Genomic DNA, 27,612 nt, shown 5'->3' with positions numbered 1-27,612 from the left:
TCACTTTAAAAGTTCCAATTTGGAAATATTTCTTTTCCAACTTTGAAATATCATGAAGGAAATGTCTTCATCTGAGTACTTCCCCACTGCAAATTCCCAACTCAAAAATAAATTCACATTCATCTTACTGAAAACTCGAAATGTTCTCATTAGATATTTTTAGCATTTCAGCAAATATGCCTAACCAGAGTACTAGTTTCCCCACGTAACTTTTCCTTAAATATATGTCAATGATTTCATTGTTGAGATTCTAATAACGTATGTTGCACATGAAAATTTTTACCAGAAAACATTGTTTTAAATGCAATGACATTAAAGTGGTGCTTAGTTTTTAAAATATATAAACCACAATTTTTCTAGATAACCAAAAATCAGAATGAAAATAAGGTAATCTAAATAAGAGTTAAAGTTAAAATAAACATTTCAATTATCATGCAATCATTATGTCTGACAGCAAAACAGAAAAGCTTCATGTCAATGTAACAGTGAATTCCCAAGTCATTATTTGCTTCTAATTTATAATGAACTCATCTGTGTCCCCAGTTTATTAAGATTTAAAGGGAGATTACCTGTGTAAATACAGTACATGAACTACAAAACAAAATTTGTGTACACCGATAAAGCTGATAATATTAAAATAAGGAAATGGGGGGGGGAGTCTAAAAATTGCAAGTCTATGCAAAAAGTATATCTCAATTTATCTAAATGAAACTTTTGGTACATGAAATATTAAAATAGAATCCTAACTTCAAATTCTGTAAACTGAAAATCTCGTATTAGTCACATCACCATTACAAAATAGAAATTAAATCTGCAGATGTCACAAATACTAATTATTTCTGTGAATTCTTCCTAAAATATTATTCAGTAATACAGAATATTTCAAAAGGAAAGTAGGGAGAAATGAAGAATTATAACAACTAGAATTGCTTAAAATAAAAAATTTCATTTATTTGCTAATATGATTCTGGAAAAAAATATTTTCTAATTAATTACTACTTTATTCTTCTTTCCAGATACTTTGTTTCTTCAACCAGCACACTGAAGATTAGTGCTCACATACCTTACCACACTGACATCCGAAAACCCTTAGCTTCCAGAGAAGTAATACCTTGCAACCGCAAATCAGCTCTGCATGAACGACCATAATGGGATATTAGCATTCTTCCTGCAACAAGGCAGTATTCCTTTGAGAACATTAACATTTAACCTTGTGAGTTCACTTCTATAGAAACAATAAACTTTATTCATCAGCTACCAGAGGAAAATCAGTTTAATGTAAGGAATTAACTAAGCCAGGCTGATAGAAGCCAATATATTAACTTCTTAAAAATTCAAAATTTATTTAAAGTATAGGTGTATCACCTACAGCTAATGGCTTCTATGAGCTCCAACAAGCATTCATCGAAGCACTTGTATGGCTGCTTCATTTTTCAGTTTTGTTTCAATTCAGAGTCTGATGTTCATCAAACATAAGGTCATAATTTAAAACATTTAAGAGTGGGATTTAAATTACATATAGGAAGAAAAGTCCAAGACTGAAAGAAGGAATCAGAAATCCCTATTTTGTCTTTTACTTTAATTTTTCTTATTTTAGAGAGAGAGCGTGTGAGCAGGGAAGGGGCAGAGCGGGGGAGAGAGAAAGACAGAGAGAGAGAGAGAGAGAGAGAGAGAGAGAGAGAGAGAGAGAAGGGAGAGAGGGAATGAATCCCAAGGAGGTTCCACAGTCAGTGCAGAGCTGGGGACGAGGGGCTCAATCCCACAAACGTTGAGATAACAACTTGAGCTGAAATCAAGAGTCAAACACTCAACCGACTGAGCCATCCAGGCGCCCCTGCTCCATGTGGTCTTTGGATTCAGAAAAACAGAACTGTGGACCAGTACTGCTCTAACAGAGGGAGAACAGGAGCAGTTACTAGAATGTAACCCTGCCAACATTTGCAGAGGCCTGCAATTAGGCTGCTGCAATCTGAGGGCCTTGGGCCTACATGTCTGGGAAATCACAGAATGGAAGTAAACCACAACTTTATTTTTTGAGCAGATGAACCCTTGACTACAAAGGTGCAGAAAGGAAGTCCCCAACTGCTCAGTCTTTGTGGCTGCAGTATTCAAACAAAAAAATCATTCAGACAACACCTGAGAGAAAAGGTAATAGGTAGATGAGTGAAGCAGCAATAATTTGTACTTCCAGTTAACTGATTTAATGATGCTTCCTTCTAAAGAGGTTGTTCTTAAATTAAGAATACAAAAAACAAAACAAAAAACAAAACATAGTAGCCTAGTGGAAGAAGTCTAACCAGCATGCCAACTAAGGCTTATTACTGAGTCCTTGAGTGACAACACATGATCTGTAAGACATGTGAACACAGAGCATAAGAAAACCCAAAAAATTCTAAGTTCAACCTCATTTCCTACCATTTTTACAGAATAATTTAAATTTTGAATTCTGCCTTCACTGTTTCAACGATTTTACCTTGTAATTGTTGAAGGTATTGGTGACAAAACAGAAAAAAACAGAAAGTAAAGGTATCTAGATAAATAAACCTCAACTGAAGCTTGAGCTATTGAAATGTTACTTCATTAATTTCTTTTTAAGAAAAAATTCCTTAGCCTGGCTGGCTCGGTCAGTAAAGCATCCAACTCTTGATGTCAGGGTCATGAGTTCAAGCCCCATGTTGGGCATGGAGCCTACTTAAAAAAAAGAGGCAGGGGTACCTGGGTGGCTCAGTTGGTTGAGTGTCCACCTTCGGCCATCTCAGGACACTATCTCGCAGTTCATGAGTTTGAGCCTACATCAGACTCGCTGCTTGTCAGCCTGTCAGCGCAAAGCCCACTTAGGATCCTCTGTCCCCCTCTCTCTACCCTCCTCCACTTGCACTCTCCCAAAACTAAATAAATATTTTTTTCAAAAATTCATTATAGGTCCATATTCTTTACAATGCCTTTACCCTGGGTCACAGTAACAAAATCAATACTACTTTTAGCTTTAAAAGAATTATTGGTGGCACTAAATAGGAGAACTGTTTGTTTTTTTTAATTTAACATAATAAACAATCTTTTAAGCTAATATAAAAGATCTCAGGACAAGCAAAAAGATGGTTAAACTCCATTTTAGACTTATGGTAACACCAAAACAACTTTAAAAGTGTGAATAACACAAACTGAAGCCAAACACTGCAAAGAGATTTTTAAAAATCAGATCTGTTAGGAAATTTTGAAGAGAAATGAACTATTTTCACAAAACTTGAAAAGGAAATGGGTGATTCATCAAAAGTCTAGATGAATCCTGAGACACCTGTTCATTCACTGACGTCTGCAGTGAACAGGGGCAGTTGCAAAGTAAGTACATATAAAACTCAAATTTAAGAGTTGTAATTAGGAGTATTTTATATTTAACTTAAGCTTGGTAGAGGAAAAATTCAAATGGAATTTTTAAAGTATTTTTTTTTTTACCTTCTTAACAAACAAGGTAAAATATTTAACCATTAAACATTTATTTTGGAAAACTAGAATTATTTAAGAGACATCCAGTTCTAGAGTAATTTGGCACATATATGAAAAAAAATCAGAAACCAATTCATAGATCTGTAGCACGCAAATACATATATATAAACATTTTATTTCAATAATACTCTTCATCACTTCAATTTAAATCATTCCATTATGAAAATGTCTTAATTGAAGAGAGAATATTTCTTCAAAACTCTAAATCAAGCAGAGCTTTATCAATTAAATTTACAGCAATACAGCCTTTAGAAATACATAATTCTTCATTTTACAATAATACTTCCCCTTTAAAAATTTGTCATAGTTTGTCACAGATTTAAAATACAAGGCACCTAATGCTATGAAAGGGTAATACAGCATATGTAGTGTGAGTGAACCAGATTTTTCTCAGAGACTGATTCTCTTTAAAGTCCCACTAAATTTGCATGGACACACTTGCATAAAATTAAACATTTTTCTGTGTTGTTAATTTGCAATATTCTACGAAACTTAAAAGTATAGTCCATACCTATTATAGGCAGCTTATTTTATCATTTTATCTGTAAGAAACACTGATCTATATACTTAAATGATTTCTTGAAAACATTTTCATAATATAGCCCAGTGTTTAACAAATAATGTGAAAATAAAGTCTCCAGAACATCAGAATTTTATTCCTTGATTAGTTCAAATTATTTCATCAGCTGAATTCCTTGAGATGTGTAAGGCAGGTTGGTCTTTTAGCGGGACTGTGGACTGGAACTTCCTATAACTGTGGTGATATGTACACAGCTACATAGCAAAGTACTTCATTATGAAATGAAGAAAACAGGTATGAGGAAAATATATTTTAGAGTTCCAAAGAACTGAAACTGTTATTTTTCAGACTAGGCACTGAAACATTTTCTACAAAAACTTGCCAGGGATTGTCTCTTCGCTGCATAATGTTCCATTATCAAGCTAAAAATAAAAACAAACAAACACAAAATCATCATTAGATTATAACTGTCATAGCTTTAATTTTTACAGTTTATACTGTAAAAAGCAAATTATCTTAACATTGAAATATATAACAAACACAGTTTATTACACTTAACAACTGGATACTGGAACCGGAGGTGAGCACTAAAAGCGCATGGGAGTGAGTTCCACAGCAGTGTCTAAGGCCAACACTGCTTACAGATCATGTGGTGACAGTTTGACTCATGGCATACCCACCATTACCCCGATGCAACAAAGACTCCTGCCACACCTTTCCTTTACACTCTGCCGAGTTCACTATCTCCTCTTATCCAGTTCTCACTCCCAAATTTATTGAGTCCTTGCTGGGGTGGGCATGAGTGTGACCATGGGAATAATGCACACACAGTAGGGAGAGAGTGCATACGTTACAGCACTACAAAGCTTTAAAAAATAACTATATGTACTTTTTAAAATTTAAAGATGGTAAGTAAACATATTTGGTTCTACTTTGCTGCCAAAACCTCAGTAAAAAGAAAATAAAGGGATTTTTGTCACATGGACAAAGGGAAGAGCAGAGACTAGAAAACAACAGCGAAGCAGGTATCTCTAAAAGGAGGAGTGAAGAAACAGCTAAAACAGAAAGACTGGCACGGTTTATAGAAAAAGCAGTTAGACATTCAAATGTCCTGCCTTACTTTTTACAGCTGGTCAAGTGCCCCTTCTCTATCCCCAGAGAAAATGTGAGGTGCATTCTCTAAAAGTGTAACAAAGGGTCTCTGGACTGTGGAAATGCCAAGCACAATCCACCACGACTCAGGTAAAAGTAACATTTACATCACCATGACCATGCAAACACTGCTTACAAATCTATCCATAATTATACAATAAGTACACTGGGATGAGGAGGTGGTGGAAAAGCAGGCAAGTGGGGTGGGGAGATAGGAGGATGAAACTTGAATGTAATCTATCCTCATCTACCAAAGTGGGAACATCAACTGAAGATGCCTAAAACAGAGAAATCAAGAAACAGAAGTATAAGTGTGGTACTTGAAGACAGTGTGTGAGGTGGGGTGGGGGGAGGGGGGGGAAGAGGGGGGTCAAAACAACTGACGAGTTTAACGTTGACTTCTTGGAGTGGGACGAGAGCAGAAGCAGGTGGGCAGGGCAGGCGGCAGCCGCTCTGTATGAGCAATCTCGTAGAACTAGAACTCGAACTCTCTCAACTATGTGCATGGGTGACCATCGTAACAGTAAAAGCTGGAATACAAAATGACCAAAGGAAAACACAAGACCAAGACACTTAGTCCTAGGTTAGAGGTGAATCTGCCACAAAGAGGATGACACTTAACCTTCAAAGGCCAATTTGAGTGCAAGGAGTTGACAGGAGTTGTTAAATGTTCTAAGTGAGGAGGGGAAGCCCAGCTGAGTCAGGAAACATTTCAATATAAACTGCCTCAGGTTATCTTAGAAGAAAGGGACCTGAATCTGCAGAATTTCAGTAATTTACTGTGATTTCTCATTCTAAATAAGTACATAACTACTTTTATAGCTGCCAAAATATATGTTAGATGTATTTCAAGCATTGATGCAGCGAAAGATAAAAACACCATGTACTCGTCTGTCTTGTCAGAAATATAAAAGATAGTATTTTTTACAATTTTTTAAAAATGGGGAAATGTTCTTGAAACATTAATTGAAAAAGCATAGTCAGAGAATCAGGATATACACTATGCCAGTTGTGGAAAACACACACAGACATACAGAGAAAAGACTGGATATACACCAAATTGATATATTTTTTCTTACTTTTATACTAGAGGAAAAACATTTTTCTAAAGTGTATTATTAAATAAAATTATGATCCTTAGCGTGAATAAAAGTAATAGTTGAACTTGGGATCACTTAATTTGAGTCAGGCACTATTGCACACTTTAAATCTTACCAAGTATTTAATATTCCCAGTAATCTTATGAGAGAGGAGGGACTACCACAACCCCACTTCACAAATAAGAAAACTGAGGCACAGACAGGTGAAGAACCTTGTATAAGGTCACACAGCTAGTGCACAGAGAAGCTAGAATTGGAACCCAGGCAGTATGAGTCCAGAGCTTGACTCCCTTACCCTCTAGACAGTATTTGAGATTACAGGAATAAAGAACCTTATTCAGCACTAATACTAGCTAACATACAAACCTGGACTACAGACAACAGCTAACTAGCTCCGTCCTCCTGAGAAACACCGTGCATAGGAATGAGACTCTCACACTGTTCACTGTCTTCTGGAACCCTTAAAAAAAATGTTTTTAAGGCAATAGTTAAGGAAAGCTTTTGAATGGAAAGGAGCCCTTAAAAATTATCTATTCTACTGGCTGAAGCTGTGAGGTCAACACTAAGACTAAGGCAAGACTTCCCAACAACATGCCCCAAGTTTTTTTTATAGTAGGATGTAAAAATCTTTCTCTCTTAAAAAAGAAAGATATTTGAAGCAGTGTTATCATATTTTATTTAAATTTTGTTCACACCAATGAAAGTTTTCTACATTTAAATTCATCACAGCAAAACAGTAAGCACTTTGGTTTTACCTATAAATCAAAACATTTTTTAAAGTAGTTGTGAAGAAACTATCTTACCACACAAAGGATCTAAACAACTTATTTTAATTTTATGTGGCATAGTACATATAAAATTATAATCTTTCGGTAATTCTTCCCAAAGTGTCTACAAATTAGTCCAGCACGATACGATTTCCAGTTTAAATAGCAAGGATTATATTTTTAAAAACTTATACTGGAACCAAATATACCTCTGAATACGATGTTTTCTGCATATAAAGGCAAAAATTCTTCTGATTCCCACCATCACAGGATCCCAATTATTATAATGGCAGAGGAGAGTTACAATAAAAAATGAAAAAAATACAGGGATCGCGCCTGCAAAAAATAACCAAGAAAACTGCACCTAAAAATAAAAGATAGAAAAATAAAAACAATCCACCATTATCATTAAGACAACTTTATTCTTTAAAATAAGTTTTCCATTTATGAAAATCTGCAGGAATAAGTCAAAACACCAAGAAGATAATACTTAGCATTAATAATATATTAAGTATATTATTAAATATGAGGATTCAGAACTTCAGCATATGATTCCACTTGCTTAAATTACCAACAAAAACATGCCTTGCTTGGAAAATGGCCTAGGAAAGCCAGAAGGCATGCTTTTCCTGTATTAGGCATAGCGCATCTGAGAGCAGAATTACAAACCATTTAGCTTTGTCTTCCACAACACATTGCCCATTTTTTTCCTGTACTGATTACTGCCGATCCTCAAGTAGATCCTCCCTTCAGTTTTGAAGTCATCTTCAAAAACTCACATTTTTATTTATTTTTACTTTTTTATTTTACAGATAGAGGGGGAGGGGGAGAGGGAGAGGGAGAGAGAGAGAGAGAGAGAGAGAGAGAGAGAGAGAGAGAGAGAGAGCGCGCGCGAGAGTGAGCACGAGCAGGGTAGAGTGGCACAGGGAGAAAGAGAATCCAGGTTCAGTGTGGAACCTGACATGGGGATCAATCCCATGACACTGGGATCATGACCTGAGCTGAAATCAAGAGTTAGACACTCAACTGAGCCAGCCAGGTGCTCCAAAAACTCACATTTTAAAAAACTATGCTATAGTATGTTGTGATACATTGTGCTATGTTACCATTCCTTCCCAAAGACAGCACCAAAAACCCTCAAGTGCAACTTGTGCAAACCTTTAATTAACAGTTTGCATCAGGGGCACCTGGGTGGCTCTGTCAGTTAAGCATACGACTTCTGCTCAGGTCATGATCTCACAGTTCGTGGGTTCGAGCCCCACATTGAGCTCTGTGCTAACAGCTCAGAACCTGTAGCCTGTTTTGGATTCTATGTCTCCCTCTCTCTCTGTCCCTCTGCTGCTCACTCTCAGTCTCTCTCTCAAAATAAATAAACATTAAAAAAATTTTTTTTTAATTTGCAACAAATTCTCCTGCTTACTCTTAAAATAATTTGATTATGTAGTAACAAATGAAAAAAACTCCAAAAGGAAATCATGGCTTAAGTACACTAAAGACAACAAACAAGAACACTTTTACTAAGAAACGTGAGCCAGAGAAGACAGCAGCAAGCAGGGCCTCAGGGGTGAAGAGCCCATCAGATATCATCAAGGTTGAGCCTCCAATCCATCATTTTATCAGGGTTGTCAAGAAAATTGAAGATAATGAGATGCCATAAAGTGAAGAAAAATCTTTCCCTTCATTAGTTTACCTCTACCATCTAGATTCAACTAAGAATCAAAACCAATTGTCAAAGAAGGCTGCACTGATTGAGACTCAGCTGCAACCCAGTGGTGTGATTTGCTTTCAACATACTGATGAAAATAGTAACTCCTATCTTTAAAATAAGAAAAACTGCTTGTTCTCTGTAAGTATTAAAAAAAAAAAAAGTGCAGTTTAGAATCATAAGCAAGACTCCCTCTGGTGGGAAACATATACTACTCCAGTTCACAGCACCATTAGTCAGAGCAAAGGGGTTTTGTGAGAATATTTTTTATGAGGGACTCACAATGCATAATGCAAGAATAATCACTGACAACTTTTAATATGCATGTCCTGCTTGCAGATACACACACAGGCTGTGAGCGTAAGAATACCCAGGAAAGAGCAGTCAGTAAGAGAAACTAAAAAGCCTTCACAATGCTATCAAATTATTGGCAAAACATATTCTTGGAATATTTGCCAGAATATTAATAATCTAGAAAAGCCATGACGTATTTAAATGACCCAAGACCAGAAAAAGTATGAAAACTTATGACTAATGAAAGTTAAAGATATAGTAGATAAGAGTGATTTCATGAATATTCAGCTAAAACCCTATTTTACAATTGAGTAAAAGTAAACTTTGTAAAGGTGGGTAAAATCCTACTTGACCTTTAAAAGCAAAGTTCACCTGTAACAATGCAGTTATTTATGTGTTGCCACATAATAAAAAAGTTCTGATTTTATTTCCAACAAGCTATGAAGACAGCATTTTAAAATGAAGACACTGAGGGGTGCCCGGGTGACTCAAGTCAGTTGAGTGTCCAACTTCAGCTCAGGTCATGATCTCGTGGTTTGTGAGTTTAAGCCCCATGTTGGGCTCTGTGCTGACAGCTCGGAGCCTGAAGCCTGCTTAGGATTCTGTGTTTCCCTCTCTCTCTGCTCCTCCCCTGCTTGCCCTCTCTCTCTCTCAAAAATAAATAACATTAAAAAATTAAAAATAAAATAAAATGAAGACAATGACAAAAATTGTCTACATTACTGTCTAAACCTGACCATATATGGATATAAATGTGAATACTAGCAGAGATGCTTCCTCTCATACAAAATATCAATTATAAATAGGTTTAAATAATTTATTTTAAGCACAATAAAAAATACTGATAAATGCTGAAATTTCAGAAACTATATATAAATATAGTTGCTTATTAGAATTAAAAAAAAAAAAAAAACATGAAAGTAGAGTTCTACTGTTTCTATTACAGTTCTGGGACACCCTGCCACTTTTTCTAGAAAGTATCTTCCTACCCTTGATTCTCACTGGAGGCCCAGCCAACTCATTTAACTGGCTGTCCAATTCGAGATGTGAAGACAATCGAGAAAAGACTGGTTATAGACTGGTTATGTTTTTCTAATCAATCAATCATTTATCTTCATTTTCCTTATGTTTTGCCCTCATCTTAAAATATCTGAATCCATAAATTACATACTCATTAAATAAAATTAGATCCCCTGTGACAGTGTTTTAAAAATCCTAAAATTAACCTTCAATTTTTATTTTTCAAATCAGCAAAAGCTGGTATTTTCAAAATATCAGTACAGAAAAGCTCATTTACACAGTAGTCTACCAAAATCCTCTTATACAGCACTCCCCTAGTTTCACTAGAGCAATTTTGGTTGATATTCAAGATCATGAGATGTGGAAGGACCTGGATATTATTTAAACCTATAAAGAATCTAATGATGTATAACTTCAGTGTTATGTATATGTTACAATATTCTCGTTCTTTGAAAATGCATGATATAGAAGATAACCTAAATTAAGGAGAAACTCTGTTAATAACCATGACAAATAAGCAAGAATTTACTGAGCCATGAAACAAAGTATCAGCACAGAACCGGTTTTTAAATAAATACATATCATTGAGAGTATTTTGCCTTTATCCTAAGAACTGCACAAAGATCTAAAAAAAAAATCTTTAAAACTTTGATTATAATTTCTACACATTATAAGCCTTAGGGCTTTCAAGTATTCCCTCTTCAAATTGTATTAAACCAAACTACACATACACACACACACACACACACAATTTTGTTACTTAATTCCTGGTTCAAAGTTTTACAAACACTAAACTGATAAATGACTATACTACATCTTTTAGTTGAATACATATGGCATGCCTTTCTCCCCCTTACCCCCAAAAGCACTAAAGAAACTCCTCCCTTCGGGCTGTTAGAAGGTATTCTCTTTTCTGTGATGTTATCATTGCCAATGTTCATCATAAAAGTCCCTGCATCCAGACCAGGACATCACAGAAGAGGAACAGAGCACTTGCCCCTCCTGAACCAGACAGAAATGAGCATTTGCTGAGAAACATTATTCCTGTTGCTCAGACTGATAATAGTATCACACTATTAAAGAAACTTTGGAATTTATCTTAGAAATCAAAACACCACTAATTATATAATAAGATATATCCCATTTTCTATCCTATACCACTGACTTACCAAAGAAAACATCCAATAATCAGCTCTAAAACTGGAGAACTAAATATAAAGATACTGTTTGTTCTTCACTAAGAAATTAAGAAAAAAAAATTGAAAAGCTAAAAATGTAAGAGATTATCCATTTCTTTGGTACTTTTTATATATCTCTATGTAGTAAAGCAGCTTGGGACATTTAATCATGTGCCCTAACTTTCACTGTCTCTGTTTTAAAACTACATCTAAAATATCTAATAAATAGTGCGTCTTACCTTTTGCATACACATGTCAGCTATTATGGACAGAGGTATTGTAAGGCTTAGTGCAAGTGTGCCTATCAACGATGAGGTAAGAAAGCAGCCCCTAAAAAGGAAAAAGAAGAAAATACATGTTTCCATATTAGAAGAGTAAAAAAAACCAAAGGAAATATGGACATGAGAGATCAGGAGCAAAAACAAAAGCTTAGGACAGACTCAGACACAATAAAGCAACTAGAAAGATTCTTAAAGTTTACCTTCAAATACTAAAAATCCAAATAAGTAAGAATAAAACTTTCAAAGTACTTTATGCCTTTTTCCAGATCTGCTTACAGATATTATTCAATTTGGATGCATAGCTTCTATTTCATTAACATTTTTAATAAAATTGCTGAAAGAGTTCTCATAGTTTTGTAATGACGATACTTAGCTAACAAAGGAAACAGCTTTATTAAACTGCAGGACAACACTTCACACCACAGACTTCTAAGAAAGTGATAAGCCAACACGTGAGTCTTTCACCAAACCAAAAATATCTCACTCTCATGAAAACTAAAATAGTCTTCTGACCTGTGTTGTTCTTTTGGTTTGGCTCAGCATTGAAAAGGACTGGTTATTTTTTAATGGTACTTCTTTATTGCTTTCCATTTTTCTAGCAAATGTCCTAACCAAACTTAAGCTCTTCACTTTATTTTCCCCTTGAACTACCAATGTTGGTATCAAATTTTGCAATAGCAATCTGCACATGATTTTGTTTAGTTGAAAGAAAAAAAAAAATGAAAGAAAGCATTATACCAAATAGGTAAGCCATTTATACAGACTAATAATTTGTATGAAAAGAAAACAGGGCGCCTGGCTGGCTCAGTCAGTAGAACATGAGATTCTTGATCTCAGGGTCATGAGTTCGAGCCCCACATTGCAGGCAGAGGTTACTTTAAAAAAGAAAAAAAGAAAAAAAAGAAATTATAACCCAAGATAAAACTGTAATGCATGTAATTGTGACTTACAGACCCATGGAAATTCTAGGTTAGTAAATTCTAGCTCAGTATATATTAGTATTAATAATGCTATCCTGCAATAAAAGAGGCTATCTTGATAAAGTGTCACTCAACATATTCGCTAGAGGCTATACCATTAGTTCTTAATGCAGGAAAGAGAACTCAAGTACTAGTGGTTCCCACTACTTATGAGCTAACTGCTCTGTGAAAAGACAGTTCAGGAGGTCAATTTTTCCTTTTTTAATGCAGCATATGTACTTAGAGACTTGTAACACAAAGTACTATCATAAAGAGTCTGAGATGAAGTATTAAAAAGGAAACTATTTGGGGTGCCTGGGTGGCTAAGTTGGTTAAACATCCGAATCTTGATTTCAGCTGATGTCATGATCTCACTGTCATGAGATCAAGCTTAGCGCAGAGCACGGAGCCTGCTTAGGATTCTGTCTCCCACCGCCCCTCCACCGCCTGTGCTTGCATGTGCATGCTCTCTCTCTCAAAATAAATATAGAAAAAGAAAACTATTTGACTTATACTGCCTTTTCCTAATTTAGCTGATGGCTGAATCCTTTTATCATTTATTATCATTTCAGGGGCACACTCTGGGAAACGCTGAGACAGAGAACTAGGTGCTACCATTCAACATCTAATACAAATGGTACAGTATATGCGCTTTACAGCACACCTCAATTTTTTAAAAATAAACAATGAGGGACAAGAACACATCTTTAATTTACAAAAAAAATTTCACAACCATACTTTTAAATCTGTAGTTTACTACTCAGCCCTTGATTATGTACACTGAAGTTTACTGTTCCATTTACAGTTAAACATAGAATAACCCTGCTTCTCCCAAAGAAGGGAATCATTATACATGCAAATTATGACTTCTGAGAAATGTGTATTTTCTTATAATTTAAAAAAAGGTAAAATATAGAGAGATATGTTTCTTATACTTGTTTTGTTGCCAAAAACACCCAGAGTATAAGGGATATGTTTGTTTCTTCACTGACTGGTTTGCTGCTACTGAGTTGTTATCATTAGTACTCTAAACACTCGAGTACTAGAGTGTATCTGAAAAATAAACCTTCTTGAGATCCTGAAAAATCCATTCTAGGTAAGGATAAATATAGCTTTTATCATAATATATGACTTTGTATAATTTAACTATTCAACAATACTCATATACTCATATATCAATACTCATATATACACAGCTGGGAATATAAGTTGTGTTTCCTCTGTGGAGAGTAACATTGCAATTCTCTATCAAAATCTAAAGTCCCTATAATTGACTCAGTCTTTTCCACTTACAGATATTTATCCTAGAGAATGCTTACATATATACCCAAAGACATATAGGAGAATATTCAATGCTATTTTATTTACAAAGTAAAGGAATGGAAACTTAAAATGCCTCTCAATAAGGAACCAGTAACATACATTATATTCTACTTATTATGTTACATAATGGATTGAAACATAATGTATTAGAACTATACATAGGCTTTTAAAAATGAACTGAACCTAAGTGCTGATATGTGAAGATTTATAAGATAATCTGTGAAAAAAACCCAAAGTACAGAACACTATCTATAGTATGCTCCCATTTGTGTCTTAAAAATAAAACAATTTGGGGCGCCTGGGTGGCGCAGTCGGTTAAGCGTCCGACTTCAGCCAGGTCACGATCTCGCGCTCCGTGAGTTCGAGCCCCGCGTCGGGCTCTGGGCTGATGGCTCAGAGCCTGGAGCCTGTTTCCGATTCTATGTCTCCCTCTCTCTCTGCCCCTCCCCCGTTCATGCTCTGTCTCTCTCTGTCCCAAAAATAAATAAATGTTGAAAAAAGAAATTAAAAAAAAAATAAATAAAAATAAAACAATTTGTTGGAGTGGGGGGTGGTAATTAGGAGACTGACACACCCTTCTGCACGTACAGAAAAATTTGTAGAAGGCTTAGAAGTTAACAGTGGTTGTCTATGAAAGAAAGGAATGGAGATTTGGAGTGAAAAAGAGATAATAGGATTTCCTTTTCATCGTATACCCTTTTGTATACCTTTGCATGAATTACTCTTTTCATTCTAAAAAAAGTTATATTAAAAAAATTTCAAAACATATTATTATTTATTTAAATGTAAAGTTTTTCCAAGGGAGCAACTAAAAAACTCACATAGAGAAATTACATGTCATGCTTGATCATCCTCCAGAACCTACATCAAATTCTGCTAAACATAATAAAACTCTATTGTATATGTTTATTAAAAATAAAGCTCTCAATAAAGAATGAGCATTTTAATACTTACAGGTGGCACAGTCCATGTTTACTATGAGTCTTAATGTAATAAGCATCATACTAAACCCTTTCACTAGCCAACACCCAAAGAAAAATTTAATTATTGCTTTGAAATATATTCATTTGCTTTCAAATTTTCTAATTTAAACTAAACTTAAAGAACTAGAAAACATGAATTTGTATTAAAATATAGTTAAGTACACATAATTATTTAAATTGCAGTAAAAAATGGCTGAAGATCAACAATTCTTCACGACTCAACTGAGTTCAATCAAAACTCTACCAGAGTAAGTAATTCTACCTGTCCAGACCCAAGAGTAGAGACAGGCAAGAGAAATGAGACAAAAGAAATACCAAAATTGATAGAAAAGAATAGGATGAAAGAGAGTATATGATATATAATATAGGAAATAAAATACATAACTCTCTTTGATGCGCACCTAAAATACATGCAATGAAAGATGGAAGAATGAATGAGTAAATGGATTCTGATATCAAAGAGTTTTAGATCAGCAAAGGAATTTAAATACATAAATTACTACAAATGAAAGTTAATCTTTCAGTACTACAAATGAAAGGGAGTGTGGGAGACTATCAAGAAAACAGAGAAATTTCCTTAATTGAGGAAGGGGGAAAGTACAGGCAAAGCATTAAGGAAATCCATGGAAAAGGCTACTTTTGTTGTAGTCTTTTGCAAGGGAAAACTAGTTAGTAGTCTTAACTAGCATATAATAAAAAATTCCTTTTAGGAGTTTAGGTACAATTTGTGTTTTTTTTTTTTTTTTTTTCAGTTCCTATTAGATGGAAACAGGACTAAGTATCAAGCTCTATATCTGAAAGATTTCTTAAACACCACACATAATATTGTCTTCAAACTATTTTAGGATCATTATGACATATCAACATACTTGGTATTATAACATTTCAAAGCATGTTATCATTCCAAGTTAATCGAGGTTTAGGGTTACACATCTGGCTCACCTACACGAAAAGCCTTAAGAATAAAAAAACAAAAAGCATCTATGAACGACCAGACATTCCAAAGTCTCCTAAATAAGCAAAGCTCCCTAGATTCTCACTCAGAACTCATGTTATTCATATTTAGAATATAAACCTCGTAAGTTTAGATGTCCATTAGGTAATGGCACCTCTCATTTATATAACATTCTGCCTTTAAAACACTTTTACAAATGTAGATCATTTATGTTCATCAGAAATTTATTCAACAAATATTTGTTGAGCTCATTCTATGTGCAAGGTAATACTCCACACAATGGGTGCACAGAAGTTAAAAGACAAAGTTCTTGCTCTAGTAGAGTTACTTTATTAAATTGTGAAGTGTGCGGGGTGGGAAGGTGCACAGGAGGAACCATCAAAAGACAGAAGAAATATAAAATACTTAATCTATCCCAAAGTCCATAAACTGGTAACTAATAAATGATAGTGTAATAAATAGTACATACCACAACCACAGGAACTCTGAGAGAACCGTTCCAATAAGGCCATTAATGATAATGCACATTAATACTACTTTATTGGGAAACTCAAAGTCCTCAAATCCAGTATAATGAAGTAAAAAGAAACCTGGCCATAAGAGCAGCAGATTAAACAGACCTACAAAACCTAAATATGTATAAAAGAGACAAAAGTTAGTAATTGTGATTTATTTAAAATTTTCAAACTTATAACTCTATAATTAGATTTTGCACAAAGAGTTCTAACTGGTTTTCTTAACTGGAACTTCTGTTTCTTTGGTTCGTATCTATGGACAACTCAACACCAGAAAAAACTACACTAGCAGCTGGTGATCATGAATCTTCAAGGTTCAACTATTCACTGCACGGAGCAACTCCTATGGAATAAACTACTTAATTCAGAAAGAAAGGTTGCTAACCTTAGCTACTAATAATTTAGTGTCTTCAAACTTAAAGAAACAATTGGTATATGGTATGTATATAGATATTCAGCCTAAATTATGAGGAAGTTGATGGCTGCTCCCTGATTCAACTCATATTTATGTATAAAACACCTGTGGCATGCTCGGAATAATGAAGGAAGTTTCCAAAACAATACATTCTTGGTTCTTGCCTTCCAGGAGCCTATAAACTAGTTGGTGAGAGAACATACCTACATAAATAGCTACTCAACATATGAACTAAGGACAGACTGACTACTCATAAAGGAAGGCTGTAACATTTAGTGGTTGACTGTATGTGCTCTGCAGTCTAATTGCCCTGGGTTCCAATCCCAGCTCCACCATTCACTAGTAGTGTAAACTTTGTGCAAGATGCAGAACCTCTTTGAAGCCTCAGTTTTCCAATCCATGAGTGTAAAATCATATCACAATAGGTTAGTGGGAGGATTAGATTAACACTTACAAAATACAGCATAGTACCAGCATAAAGTAAAAAGTTAGTAAAAGGTGAGCTATTATTATTATAGAAATGCAAGTTTATATGAGTCCCTATGAATACAAAGACTGTAAAGAAAAAAATTACAATTTTATAGTAATTTTATTGCACTTTCTGTACAGTTACACATTGCAGATCCACTATGAGATTCATTAGATAACTATAGAGCTTTCTTCAAAGTTAAGTTATAGTAAATATATATCTCATATTTGTTGCTAAATAATAGGCTAGTATTTCGGATGCCTAGTTAAATCTTTACAGGACTGGAGCACCTAGTCTCTATCTGCTCCTAAAGATTCACAGTTACCTGCCTCCTCTGAAGAATGGTCTCAGAGAGCAAACAAGCCAAATATTCCCAAGAAGTGATCACCCCACACTGTCTGCATCCCACAACTAACCCATAGAGGATGCACAAGGCTCCTCTCATGGCTGAAATCCTACTGTCTGTGAGGACGCCTGTGAGGAGTACCTAGACATTACCGGCTCCTTTCCCTCTCCATCTCCTGCCCCGACATGCCATGAACTGGGCCAAACCTCAATTATACTGAGACCATAACAGTTCTTTCCCCTACTCTATCCTGCTTTTCTTACTCCCTTGTCAGGTTTCCCTGCAGAGCATCCCCTCAATACATCACCCACAAGAAATTCCTGTCTCATATCCTGCTTTTAGAATACCCAATTTAAGACATCTAGTGATAAAAATAAAAACAAACAAAATGACACACATACAGAAGGGATTCATGATCTGAAAAGCTTACACAACATTAAGAAGTTGTCGTAATCAAAACACCGAAATTTGGCATGATCAAAAACCAAATCTACTTTGCCGTCCCTGGACTATCAAGTCTATGGAATCCCACATGTATTACCAACCTCTGAACCTAAAAACAAAGGTCCCAATTGCTTCCACCCTCCAGAATCTGGCCTGTATACCCTCCTGTTCTTCCCTAAAGTGGGCTCCCCAGAACAATCGCACAGATTCACTCACTGTTCCTTGTTATGCTCTGCTCACATCTCCAACCCTAAAGAACCCTCCACAACCCAATCCTAACTTCTTTCTGGTCCTGCCTATTATAAAGCCTAGATCAAATCAATATTGTGTTATAGATCATGTCATATATGATATATAAAAATCACATATGATTTTTTTGTCTGTATGTAATAAGAATAAATTGAAACAATTTTTCCTGAAAATTGCCAATCTTAAAAAAAAACACACACTCAAAAAATATTAGCATTTCATTCCATTCCAGGTGGAATTTTCTATGACCCTAAAATAAGACATTATTAAAGTTACCTTCATATTTAAGGCATATTTATTGAATTCCATACTTAAACTTGAGTGATCACCTGGTCTGGTAGCTTTCCAAATGTTTTGTTTCTGTTAAACTTTAGGTGAAGATATTCAAACATTTCTTAGCAGAAAAATATTTTCTACAAATCAAATTACAATGCAAAAGCCCAAGAAAACAAAGCTGTTCCAACTGAAGCAGCAAAGGACTCTAAGAACCAGAACCATACATGCAACTCCACCTCCTCCCACCCATCCCAGGATCCTCTGCAAATCAGTTTGAAAGCTACTCATCTGTCCAATCTCCTTATTTCTCAGATGAGTATGAAATAAATGAAATTATAACAACTATATTCCTGGTCTCCTAATTCCCCATAAGCTGTACTTTGAACTTTCATCACCAGGCTTTTTTTAATCTACTGATATTCAGATATCTTTTAGAAGATATCTACAGATATCTGACAGATAACACAACTATTTTACTCAGCTGATATCAGGCAAATGAGAACTTATAAGTTCTCATATTCAGTATTTTATTTACAAAAATTAAGAACTGATGCCAGAAACTACATTTTGGTAATTTGAAAAATCTATGTCATAAAAGAGCCTATATCTTAAAGAGCAGATGGAAAGCCTTTAAGTGTCCCATGAGTTTTAATGAAAAGTACATAGGGGCGCCTGGATGGCGCAGTCGGTTAAGCGTCCGACTTCAGCCAGGTCACGATCTTGCGGTCCGTGAGTTCGAGCCCCGCGTCAGGCTCTGGGCTGATGGCTCAGAGCCTGGAGCCTGTTTCCGATTCTGTGTCTTCCTCTCTCTCTGCCCCTCCCCCGTTCATACTCTGTCTCTCTCTGTCCCAAAAATAAATAAACGTTGAAAAAAAAAAATTAAAAAAAAAAGAAAAGTACATAGACTAGAATAGTCTTCTTTGCTTCTAAAAAGTCAAAAATGGTAAAATGTGTAATACAACAGGTATACTCTCACATGCTTATAATAGCATAATTCTTTCCTATCAATGAGGAAAATATCTGATTCACAGGCTGAAACATGAATGCAAAAAAGGCATTAGGAAGAATTTCTTTCTTTACTTCACACTGAGGAAACTGGCCTTCTGTCAGAGGTACACAGTTATGCAGGACAAGGTGTGAGAAAAACACTGAGACTGGACTTCATGAGCCTTAAAATCTGACAGTTTTAAAGAATCATATGGAGGAAAAGAGAAAGGCTTCCTTATTCCCTCTAGAACAAAACCCTAAGCTAATCATTCAGAGTAAATAGCCTCACAGGTTAAACATATTCTTACCAAAGAACATTGGAATATCCAACTTATCTTCTCTGTCTACTTTTCTCTTAATCATAACAATATAGACAGCATAGAGCATGGCTCCAACAAGAGACCAAATGGAACCTGTAAAAATCAACATAATGAGTTCACGCATTTTTCATTAATTCATTCAACACACACTTATTTAAAATCGAATACGGTGTCAGATACTATTTCAAGAAGTACACAAATATGAAAAGATAAACTATAGCCCACCCTCTCCATGTCCTCCAGGAGTTCAGGAAGCAGTTTAAAGAGTGAACAAACGCATCTGCAAACATCCAATGATCTATACAAACACACATAATATTAAAACCATGGAAGTAACTATTTGTTTTTTTAATTTTGAAATGCTACTTCAGTTTGACACCTGACACTGTCTGGTGTAATAATGGTTAATCCATTGCTTATACAGTCCTCCCCACTGTCATGTATCATCTTTAGTATATATTGTACTACCATTTTCAAGGCCCTGTTCAAGTCCCACCTCTGCCACAAAGCATCCTCCTCCTACTCCACTGAATTTCCATCCTCCTGGTCTTCTATTTTAGACAATTTAATATTTACATGGTTAAATGTAATATTATTTTATTCTCTAGTGTTTTTATTTTGTAAGTCTAGGTAATGATTAAAGTCAAGAACTTGAAAAGTACAAACATACTTTTTAATGTTTTCTAAGATATCTAATACATGGCGTATAGTACAGGCATAATAAATGCTGATTCTCTTTAATATGAACTCATTCTCAAAGACATTTAAGTAAGTTTTAAAAACAGCTAAATTAATGTGCTGTCTGCCAAGCGACCACATTTAACACTTCAATTAATTATCCCAAATTCCAATGTTTTATTGAATCTATTTTTTAAAAATTTAACTTTTTTAAGAAAGCAAAAAAAGTCTATCAATAAAACCTCACGCATACACAACAAATACATATATCGTTTTACATATACAAAGCTGCTGTGGGAGAGAAATGATATAGTTCAAGGCATAGCTATCAGTTCAAGGGTGAGAAAGACATAAGCAGTTCAAGGCATGAACTATGCCTGGGCAATAACCAGGGATAGTTTAGAAAGCAGTGTTCCAGGGGTGCCTGGGTGGCGCAGTCGGTTAAGCGTCCGACTTCAGCCAGGTCACGATCTCGCGGTCCGTGAGTTCGAGCCCCGCGTCGGGCTCTGGGCTGATGGCTCAGAGCCTGGAGCCTGTTTCCGATTCTGTGTCTCCCTCTCTCTCTGCCCCTCCCCCGTTCATGCTCTGTCTCTTTCTGTCCCAAAAATAAATAAAAACGTTGAAAAAAAAATTAAAAAAAAAAAAAAAAAGAAAGCAGTGTTCCATTCAATGAATTTCAAATATCTAAACAAAGTATCCAGAAGGAAGCCATAAAACTGGGTTCTACTATCTTTGTTTTTGTTCAGTCTAAACAATAGATCAAAACTGAGTGTTCACCATAGCACTAAATGTTTCAGGCAAGAATCATGAGTGAACCACAAAATTAGTGGGTGCAAGTATAATAGAAACATGGTATGTGCGTAGTCTCAAAGTGTCTCCCTACAAGATGCTTACTAGTTGCAAAGAAAAAAGTTAGTAACTTGACACTGGAGCATCCTGGCAGGCACTACCTTAAAAACTAGTCACTACTAATGGGACAACACCATGTGCCTTCTAATATGATTTACTGATCAGGACACTTCCAGTATCACTTCCATGGCATTTTAATCAAAAATACACAACATAAATTTAACCATAAGGAAGTATCAGACAAACCAAGAGTGAGGAACATATCACAAAACAACTGGACAGTATCCTTTCAAAGTGTTAAGGTTATAAAAGAAAAAAAAAAAAAAAGACTGAGGTACAGTTCCAGATTAAAGGAAACTAAGGAGACATGACAACTAAGTGCAACAAGTGATGCTGGACCAGAAAAAGAACATTCATGGGAAACATGGTGAAATATGAAAAGGATATACAAATTAACTAAATTATAATCAATGTTAATTCCTGATTTTTGTAACTATACTGAAGCTATGTACACAGCGGAGAATCTGAGTGATGGCTATATGAGAATTCTATTAACTATTTTTTAATTTTTTTACATGATTTCCAAAAAAACGTTAAAAAAAAAAAGGCCCCATTAGTGCCCACCCTCTGTGTGTGTGTGTGCACATGCACACACATGCACACAAGGACATAAACACTGATATGTACAAACTGTCTTGTATACTGTAACAGAAAGAATGCAGAGTCAAGTACTTACTTACCTATTGTATCTCTTCCAGCAGATTTTTCAGACCCTGACAAATTAACCAGCACAACACCTCCAATGCTGTGAGAATAAGAGCATTACTAATAAGCAAAATAATACATTCCTTAAAAGGGCTAGTAATGAAGATAAGAATTATTTACAAGTAATCAAGACTATGCTCAAAACTGAGCAAAACTTAAACTGTCAAAGAACTTAGTGATTTAATTAATAATATTTAACAATGATAACAGGACAGTGTAAATGCTATATTTGTATTCAAATCATTTAATTCTTGCAAAATGTACAAATTACTTTATAATAAAGGTATTACTGTTGTTACCATTACCATTTTACACATGAGAAAACTCACACACAAACATATGAAGTAACTTGACCAAAATCACACAGATGGGACTGAATCTATCGGTAGGGTAGCCTGCTTCTAGGTAAGTATTCTTACCTCCTATGCTACCTACTGCTTTTGGTTAAGAAGTAACCAACTTTTCAGCCTCTTCCAAACTTGTTTTTGAAGATATGCATACAGTATACCCATACAAACCTAGCGATAGCACAAATGCTGCCTACTGATAAAACCTAAATTAACAATAAAACCATACTTAAATATTTGAACGATTAATTATAAATTGACAAAAAATTCAACCGAATTAAACTTCATTTACTTCCCCAATACAAATATATTGTATTCCCCTAACACAAGAATAGGTTTAGCTAAAACATTAGCTAATCATACATGCAATATAATAAACTTCTAGTGGGCATAACATCTAAATAATAAATTAGTTGGGTCAACTGGCCTACCCCTGAAAACTACCATGGTTATGGCTAAAAGAGAAACACACACCGTAATAAGAGCTACCACGTATGTGACTACCAAGTACCTCAGTCCCTGTGATAATTGCTTTTTATATACACTGGCTCCAAACTTTCAAACAAGGCTAATACGATCATCATGTTCTCACCTACGAAACTATCTCAGAGAGCTTAAGGAAACTGACAGGAAAAAAGAACAAAGCTCTGACTCAAACCCAGCTCTGACAGCTAAGAAACACTACTCTCTTCATTAAATCATTCAACTTTCTTCTCTGATTTCTGATTTTTTTCTCATAAAGACAACAGCTTTATCAAACCAATACATCTTTGTTGAGTACCGTCAGTAAGCAAAGCCCTACGCTACATTGCAGGCGGCACAAATAAGCAGCAAACAAGGCTCTGGCCTTTAAAGGTTTATAACCCATAGAAAAGACAAGACAAACATACACAAAGTTACATAAAAGATTTAAATACAGTTATTGACAATACTGATGTTACACACTAATTCAAAACTGCCAGATGGTTTATACAGAAAACAACTGAAAGATCATGTGAGGATGAAATAATCAGAGAAGACTGCACGTTTGATTACTAGGAGATATAAAACCCAAAACCAAAACAGAAAGAGGAACTTGTTTTAGGAGAAGGAAACAGGAACTTGGGAGGTGATGAGGATTAAGGTGCCACATTAAGTTAAATGTAAACATCAGTACAATACACAGTAGTATACTGTCTGTCCTCACTTGAATGGGAACCAAAGCTGCTTTGGGGTCCCTCCCTCCAGTTACTCTCCCCAGGACCATTTAGAAAACTAAAGAAGGACCTGATCCAAGGCTGCAGAGCATGATATCCACAAACCCTTCTTTCATCCTCATCTTGCTTTGCCATAGTATAATATAAACTATCCTATGTCACTAACAGAAAAATTTTAAACATTATATTTTTAAGCAGAATTAACTAGCTATTATGGTACATTCTTACCTTAAAATTACAGCTAGTAGTTTAGAAAGAGTAAATCTATCTCCACTGTTACTTGGAAACACTGCAGCAAGAATTAAGGTAAAAAGTCCTGCAGGGAAAAAAGATACATCAGCTTTAATACTGTGGAAAGCAGCCTTTAAACTAAATCATGTTTATTTCAACAATACAGATTAAGTATAACCCTACTTATTTTAAACTAATAAGAGTTAAATCGAGCATTCAGAGTAACATTATGACCTCATCATAATCAAGCATGTGTGCTCAAGTTATTTTTACAGCTTCAAAAATACTTTTTCTCTCCCAGATTTGGAAAGTGATTCAATTTTTAAAATAAAACATCTTTCATTGGGTAAATTATGGTTCTGAAAAAAGCAATTACATTTAGCCAAAGGGTCCAGAAAAAGATCTTCAGAAAGAATATGTGAAAGGAATGACAACCACAATACAAAAAAACAGCCCATCAAACTTTAATTTGTTATATAAAAAATGCCATAACATAGTCAAAGGAATGTAAACAGTACAAGGCCACAGCATAAAACAAACATTTATGTAGTTACAACACACTAATGTACATTATTAGAATGAATGTAATTTGTAATAAGATAAAAATGTGTGTATATGTACATACACATATAACAGAAAAAGGTTTCAAGTTATAATGTAAATTTTGAAGACAAATTTCTTACCAGAGGTTGAGGACAAGATATTAACTATAGCAACCTGTGTGTCCGAAAGTGCTTCTTGATATGACAAATTTGCCAGAAACCACTAAAGACAAAGAAAACAAAGTGAACCCAATTGAATGACATGCTTACATCTGTCACAGTTTATAGGACCCTCCTTTTTTTTTTCTCCCCCTAAATATTTTATCATAAGAGCTTTTAAAAGTTGCTTTCTGGGGCGCCTGGGTGGCGCAGTCGGTTAAGCGTCCGACTTCAGCCAGGTCACGATCTCGCGGTCCGTGAGTTCGAGCCCCGTGTCAGGCTCTGGGCTGATGGCTCGGAGCCTGGAGCCTGTTTCCGATTCTGTGTCTCCCTCTCTCTCTGCCCCTCCCCCGTTCATGCTCTGTCTCTCTCTGTCCCCAAAATAAATAAACGTTGAAAAAAAATTAAAAAAAAAAAAAGTTGCTTTCTATTGAAAAATCACAAGCTCAAAAAAGAGGGCATTTACAATTAGATCTAAGATCGTTGCTATTCAATTTCCCTTAAGAAATTAACAATAGCTCATTAAAATTAGTATTCAAGTTTTTTTTTAATGAGGGTAAAACTGAGTATCAACTTTAAAATTTGCTTTATCCAAACACTTCTAGCATTCTATTAAAGTTTATCTAAACCAAATTTGAATTTGGGGAAATTCTCCAATATTAAAATATGCACAGATAAATATAGCATGATGAGAAATCTACTCAACGAGATGATGCCTATGGGGATGGATCAAGGTAGCTACCAACTAGGTAGACTGATAGATAAAAAGACATTCATTTTGGAAATCTAAAAAAGTCCAATAAAAAATGTGAATTTGCTAGCTAATTATGATTATTTCTCTGATACTCAGTTTGGAGACACAATACAAAGAGTTCTCATAACTGGATATAATTTAAGGAAGTTTTCCAGTTTGAGGATTTTTTTTTTTTCTTCTCTTAGGCTCATCCAGGCTAGGATATTCTTATATCCTCAATACTGTGCCTAATTTAAGGAATAAGAAGTAAGACTTATTTTTGATGAAGCCTGATGTGTGTGTTGGGGGCAGGTATTCCAAAATTCATTTATTTTTACTGCTATTAGATATCCTAATGCCTATTATCACAACTCATCCATTTTTCTGTTAACGGATATTTTTTGACTATTTCAAACAATGATACTATGAACATTCTAGTGCATGCCTCCGGGTACATATGTGCATGAGTGCATATATATACTAAGAAGCAGACTGCTGGATCAAAGTCAATTAACTCCTCTCTGTTTTTGGCATCACTGTTACTTAGACATTCATATTCCACTGAAGAACGAATGTCCTCTTAAGAAAGGTACACCTCTTGATCTCTCTCAGAACTTTTAGTTACGTGAGTACTATAATTATTAGCATACACATTTCAGCGAAGCAACAAAGGCATATCTTAGACCACTGCTAGAAGGCAGCAGATAGCTGAGTCTAGTAGATTCATGTAGTCTACACTGTACTCAAAGTGAAAGCCAAACTATAGCAAAGTGATTCTGACACCATCTGTAGTTCTCTGACTCCCTAGATAATTTCACTTGACTTTCTAAATGAGAAAATGAGCTAACAATTGCTAAGATGAACAGTATCAAACATATATGGCAATAAAAGCCACAATCTGCTTGTGGTTCAAGTGCTAGAAAAGTAAGATTCTACTCTTAAATATCTTTTGGAGATCTGTCTGCAAGAACCGATAAAACTTACAGGGTGATCATGAGCTTTCTGGACCCACTTTCCTTACCACTTTAACACATAAATACTCATTTTCCAGACAATCTCACTGTCTCTGCTAATACAAGATACAGAAATAAAAACAAATCACTTAGGTAGCAGCCATTCAAACTCCTAAGAATTCATCATGAGTTATAAATAAACTCTTTCTAGAAAGACCTTCCTATTCTTCACCTCTCCCCATTCTCTGGCTTTCAAACCCAATGCACTCTTATCACAAAAGAAGATTCATCTCAATTACCCTCCAATAAAAATTAACCTTACAGTGTTTTTCACTTTATTATTCCAGAGTTGAGGACAACCACTTACTAATAAAATAATCTATCACAAATAAGTCATATATTTCATTATTTCATGAGTGATAAGTTATTTTAAAATTATCATAAAAGGTACTCTAGATAAGTACTATATGACCCAAATTATATCCTACAGAGAAAAATTAAAACACCACAAGTCCTCATGAGACAAAAGACATTCAAGGTGGACTGGAAAATATAGTAATCACTAACTCCTTCTATCCTGCACTGTACATTAGCCACTAGCCACATGTAGCTACTGAGGAACTGAAAAGTAGCTAGCCTGAACTGAAATGTTTTGCAACTAAAACTGAAAAACTGAAGTTGAAAAGAAATAGAAACTTAAATAAAAATAGAAATTTAAATGAAATTGAAATGCTTAGAAGATTTTAGTACAGAAAAAGAATATAAACTATCTCAATCTTACACTAATAACATGTTAAAATATTTTATACATGGTGCATTAAATAAAAATATAGTGTTAAAATTAACTTTGTTTCTCTTAACTTGATTTCTCTTTAAAAAATTTTTAAAATATCATTTAAAAAATTTGGGGGGTGCCTGGGTGGCTCAGTCAGTTAAGCATCCAACTTCAGCTCACGTCATGATCTCAGGGTTTGTAGGTTCAAGCCCCACATTGGGCTCTGTGCTAACAGGTGACAGCCTGGAGCCTGCTTCGGATTCTGTGTCTCCCTCTCTCTCTGCCCCTCCCCAGCTCATGCTTTGTCTGTCTGTCTCTCTCTTTCTCCCTCTCAAAAATAAATAAACATTTTAATTTTTTTTTTAATTTTTTCTAATTGTAGAAAATTCAAAAATACATAGGACAACCACATTTCAGGCTCATATTATATTTGTATTGAATAGTACTGCTCTAAACCTTATCAAAGCTTATCACTCTCTTAAATAAGGTTTCCAAAAAGCTTTATTATTCTTTCTATAGAAATGTCTTTACTAAATACTAACATAGCTTTCTAGGCTTGTAACTTATTTAGGTTTTATTCTATTCTATTCTATTCTATTCTATTCTATTCTATTCTATTCTA

General features: G+C 35.0%; 1 protein-coding gene across 2 annotated transcripts in view; it reads right to left on the bottom strand.

The window, feature by feature from the left end:
• Positions 1-3,580: 3,580 nt before the first annotated feature.
• The window catches only part of SLC35F5 (solute carrier family 35 member F5), a 38,528-nt gene continuing 14,496 nt past the window's right edge, over positions 3,581-27,612 (bottom strand). The window contains exons 8-16 of one of the 2 annotated variants that reach the window (XM_040474887.1): positions 24,512-24,593; positions 23,826-23,913; positions 22,030-22,094; positions 19,751-19,855; positions 16,211-16,370; positions 11,480-11,570; positions 7,253-7,407; positions 6,643-6,736; positions 3,581-4,446 (exon numbers count right to left, since the gene is read on the bottom strand). In XM_040474887.1, coding sequence (XP_040330821.1) covers positions 6,661-6,736; positions 7,253-7,407; positions 11,480-11,570; positions 16,211-16,370; positions 19,751-19,855; positions 22,030-22,094; positions 23,826-23,913; positions 24,512-24,593 — 822 coding nt within the window. In that variant the 3' untranslated portion in view covers positions 3,581-4,446; positions 6,643-6,660. Of the gene's footprint in view, positions 4,447-4,474; positions 5,707-6,642; positions 6,737-7,252; positions 7,408-11,479; positions 11,571-16,210; positions 16,371-19,750; positions 19,856-22,029; positions 22,095-23,825; positions 23,914-24,511; positions 24,594-27,612 lie in introns of those variants that run through there. The other variant, XM_040474886.1, reaches the window with a different exon arrangement.

This window comes from Herpailurus yagouaroundi, unplaced genomic scaffold (genome assembly GCF_014898765.1).
Source record: "Herpailurus yagouaroundi ecotype Mexico unplaced genomic scaffold, PumYag 140, whole genome shotgun sequence".
Classification (NCBI taxonomy): Eukaryota; Metazoa; Chordata; class Mammalia; order Carnivora; family Felidae; genus Herpailurus; species Herpailurus yagouaroundi.
Note: the sequence above shows the minus strand (reverse complement) of the source record. Positions and strands in the feature narration are given on the sequence as shown.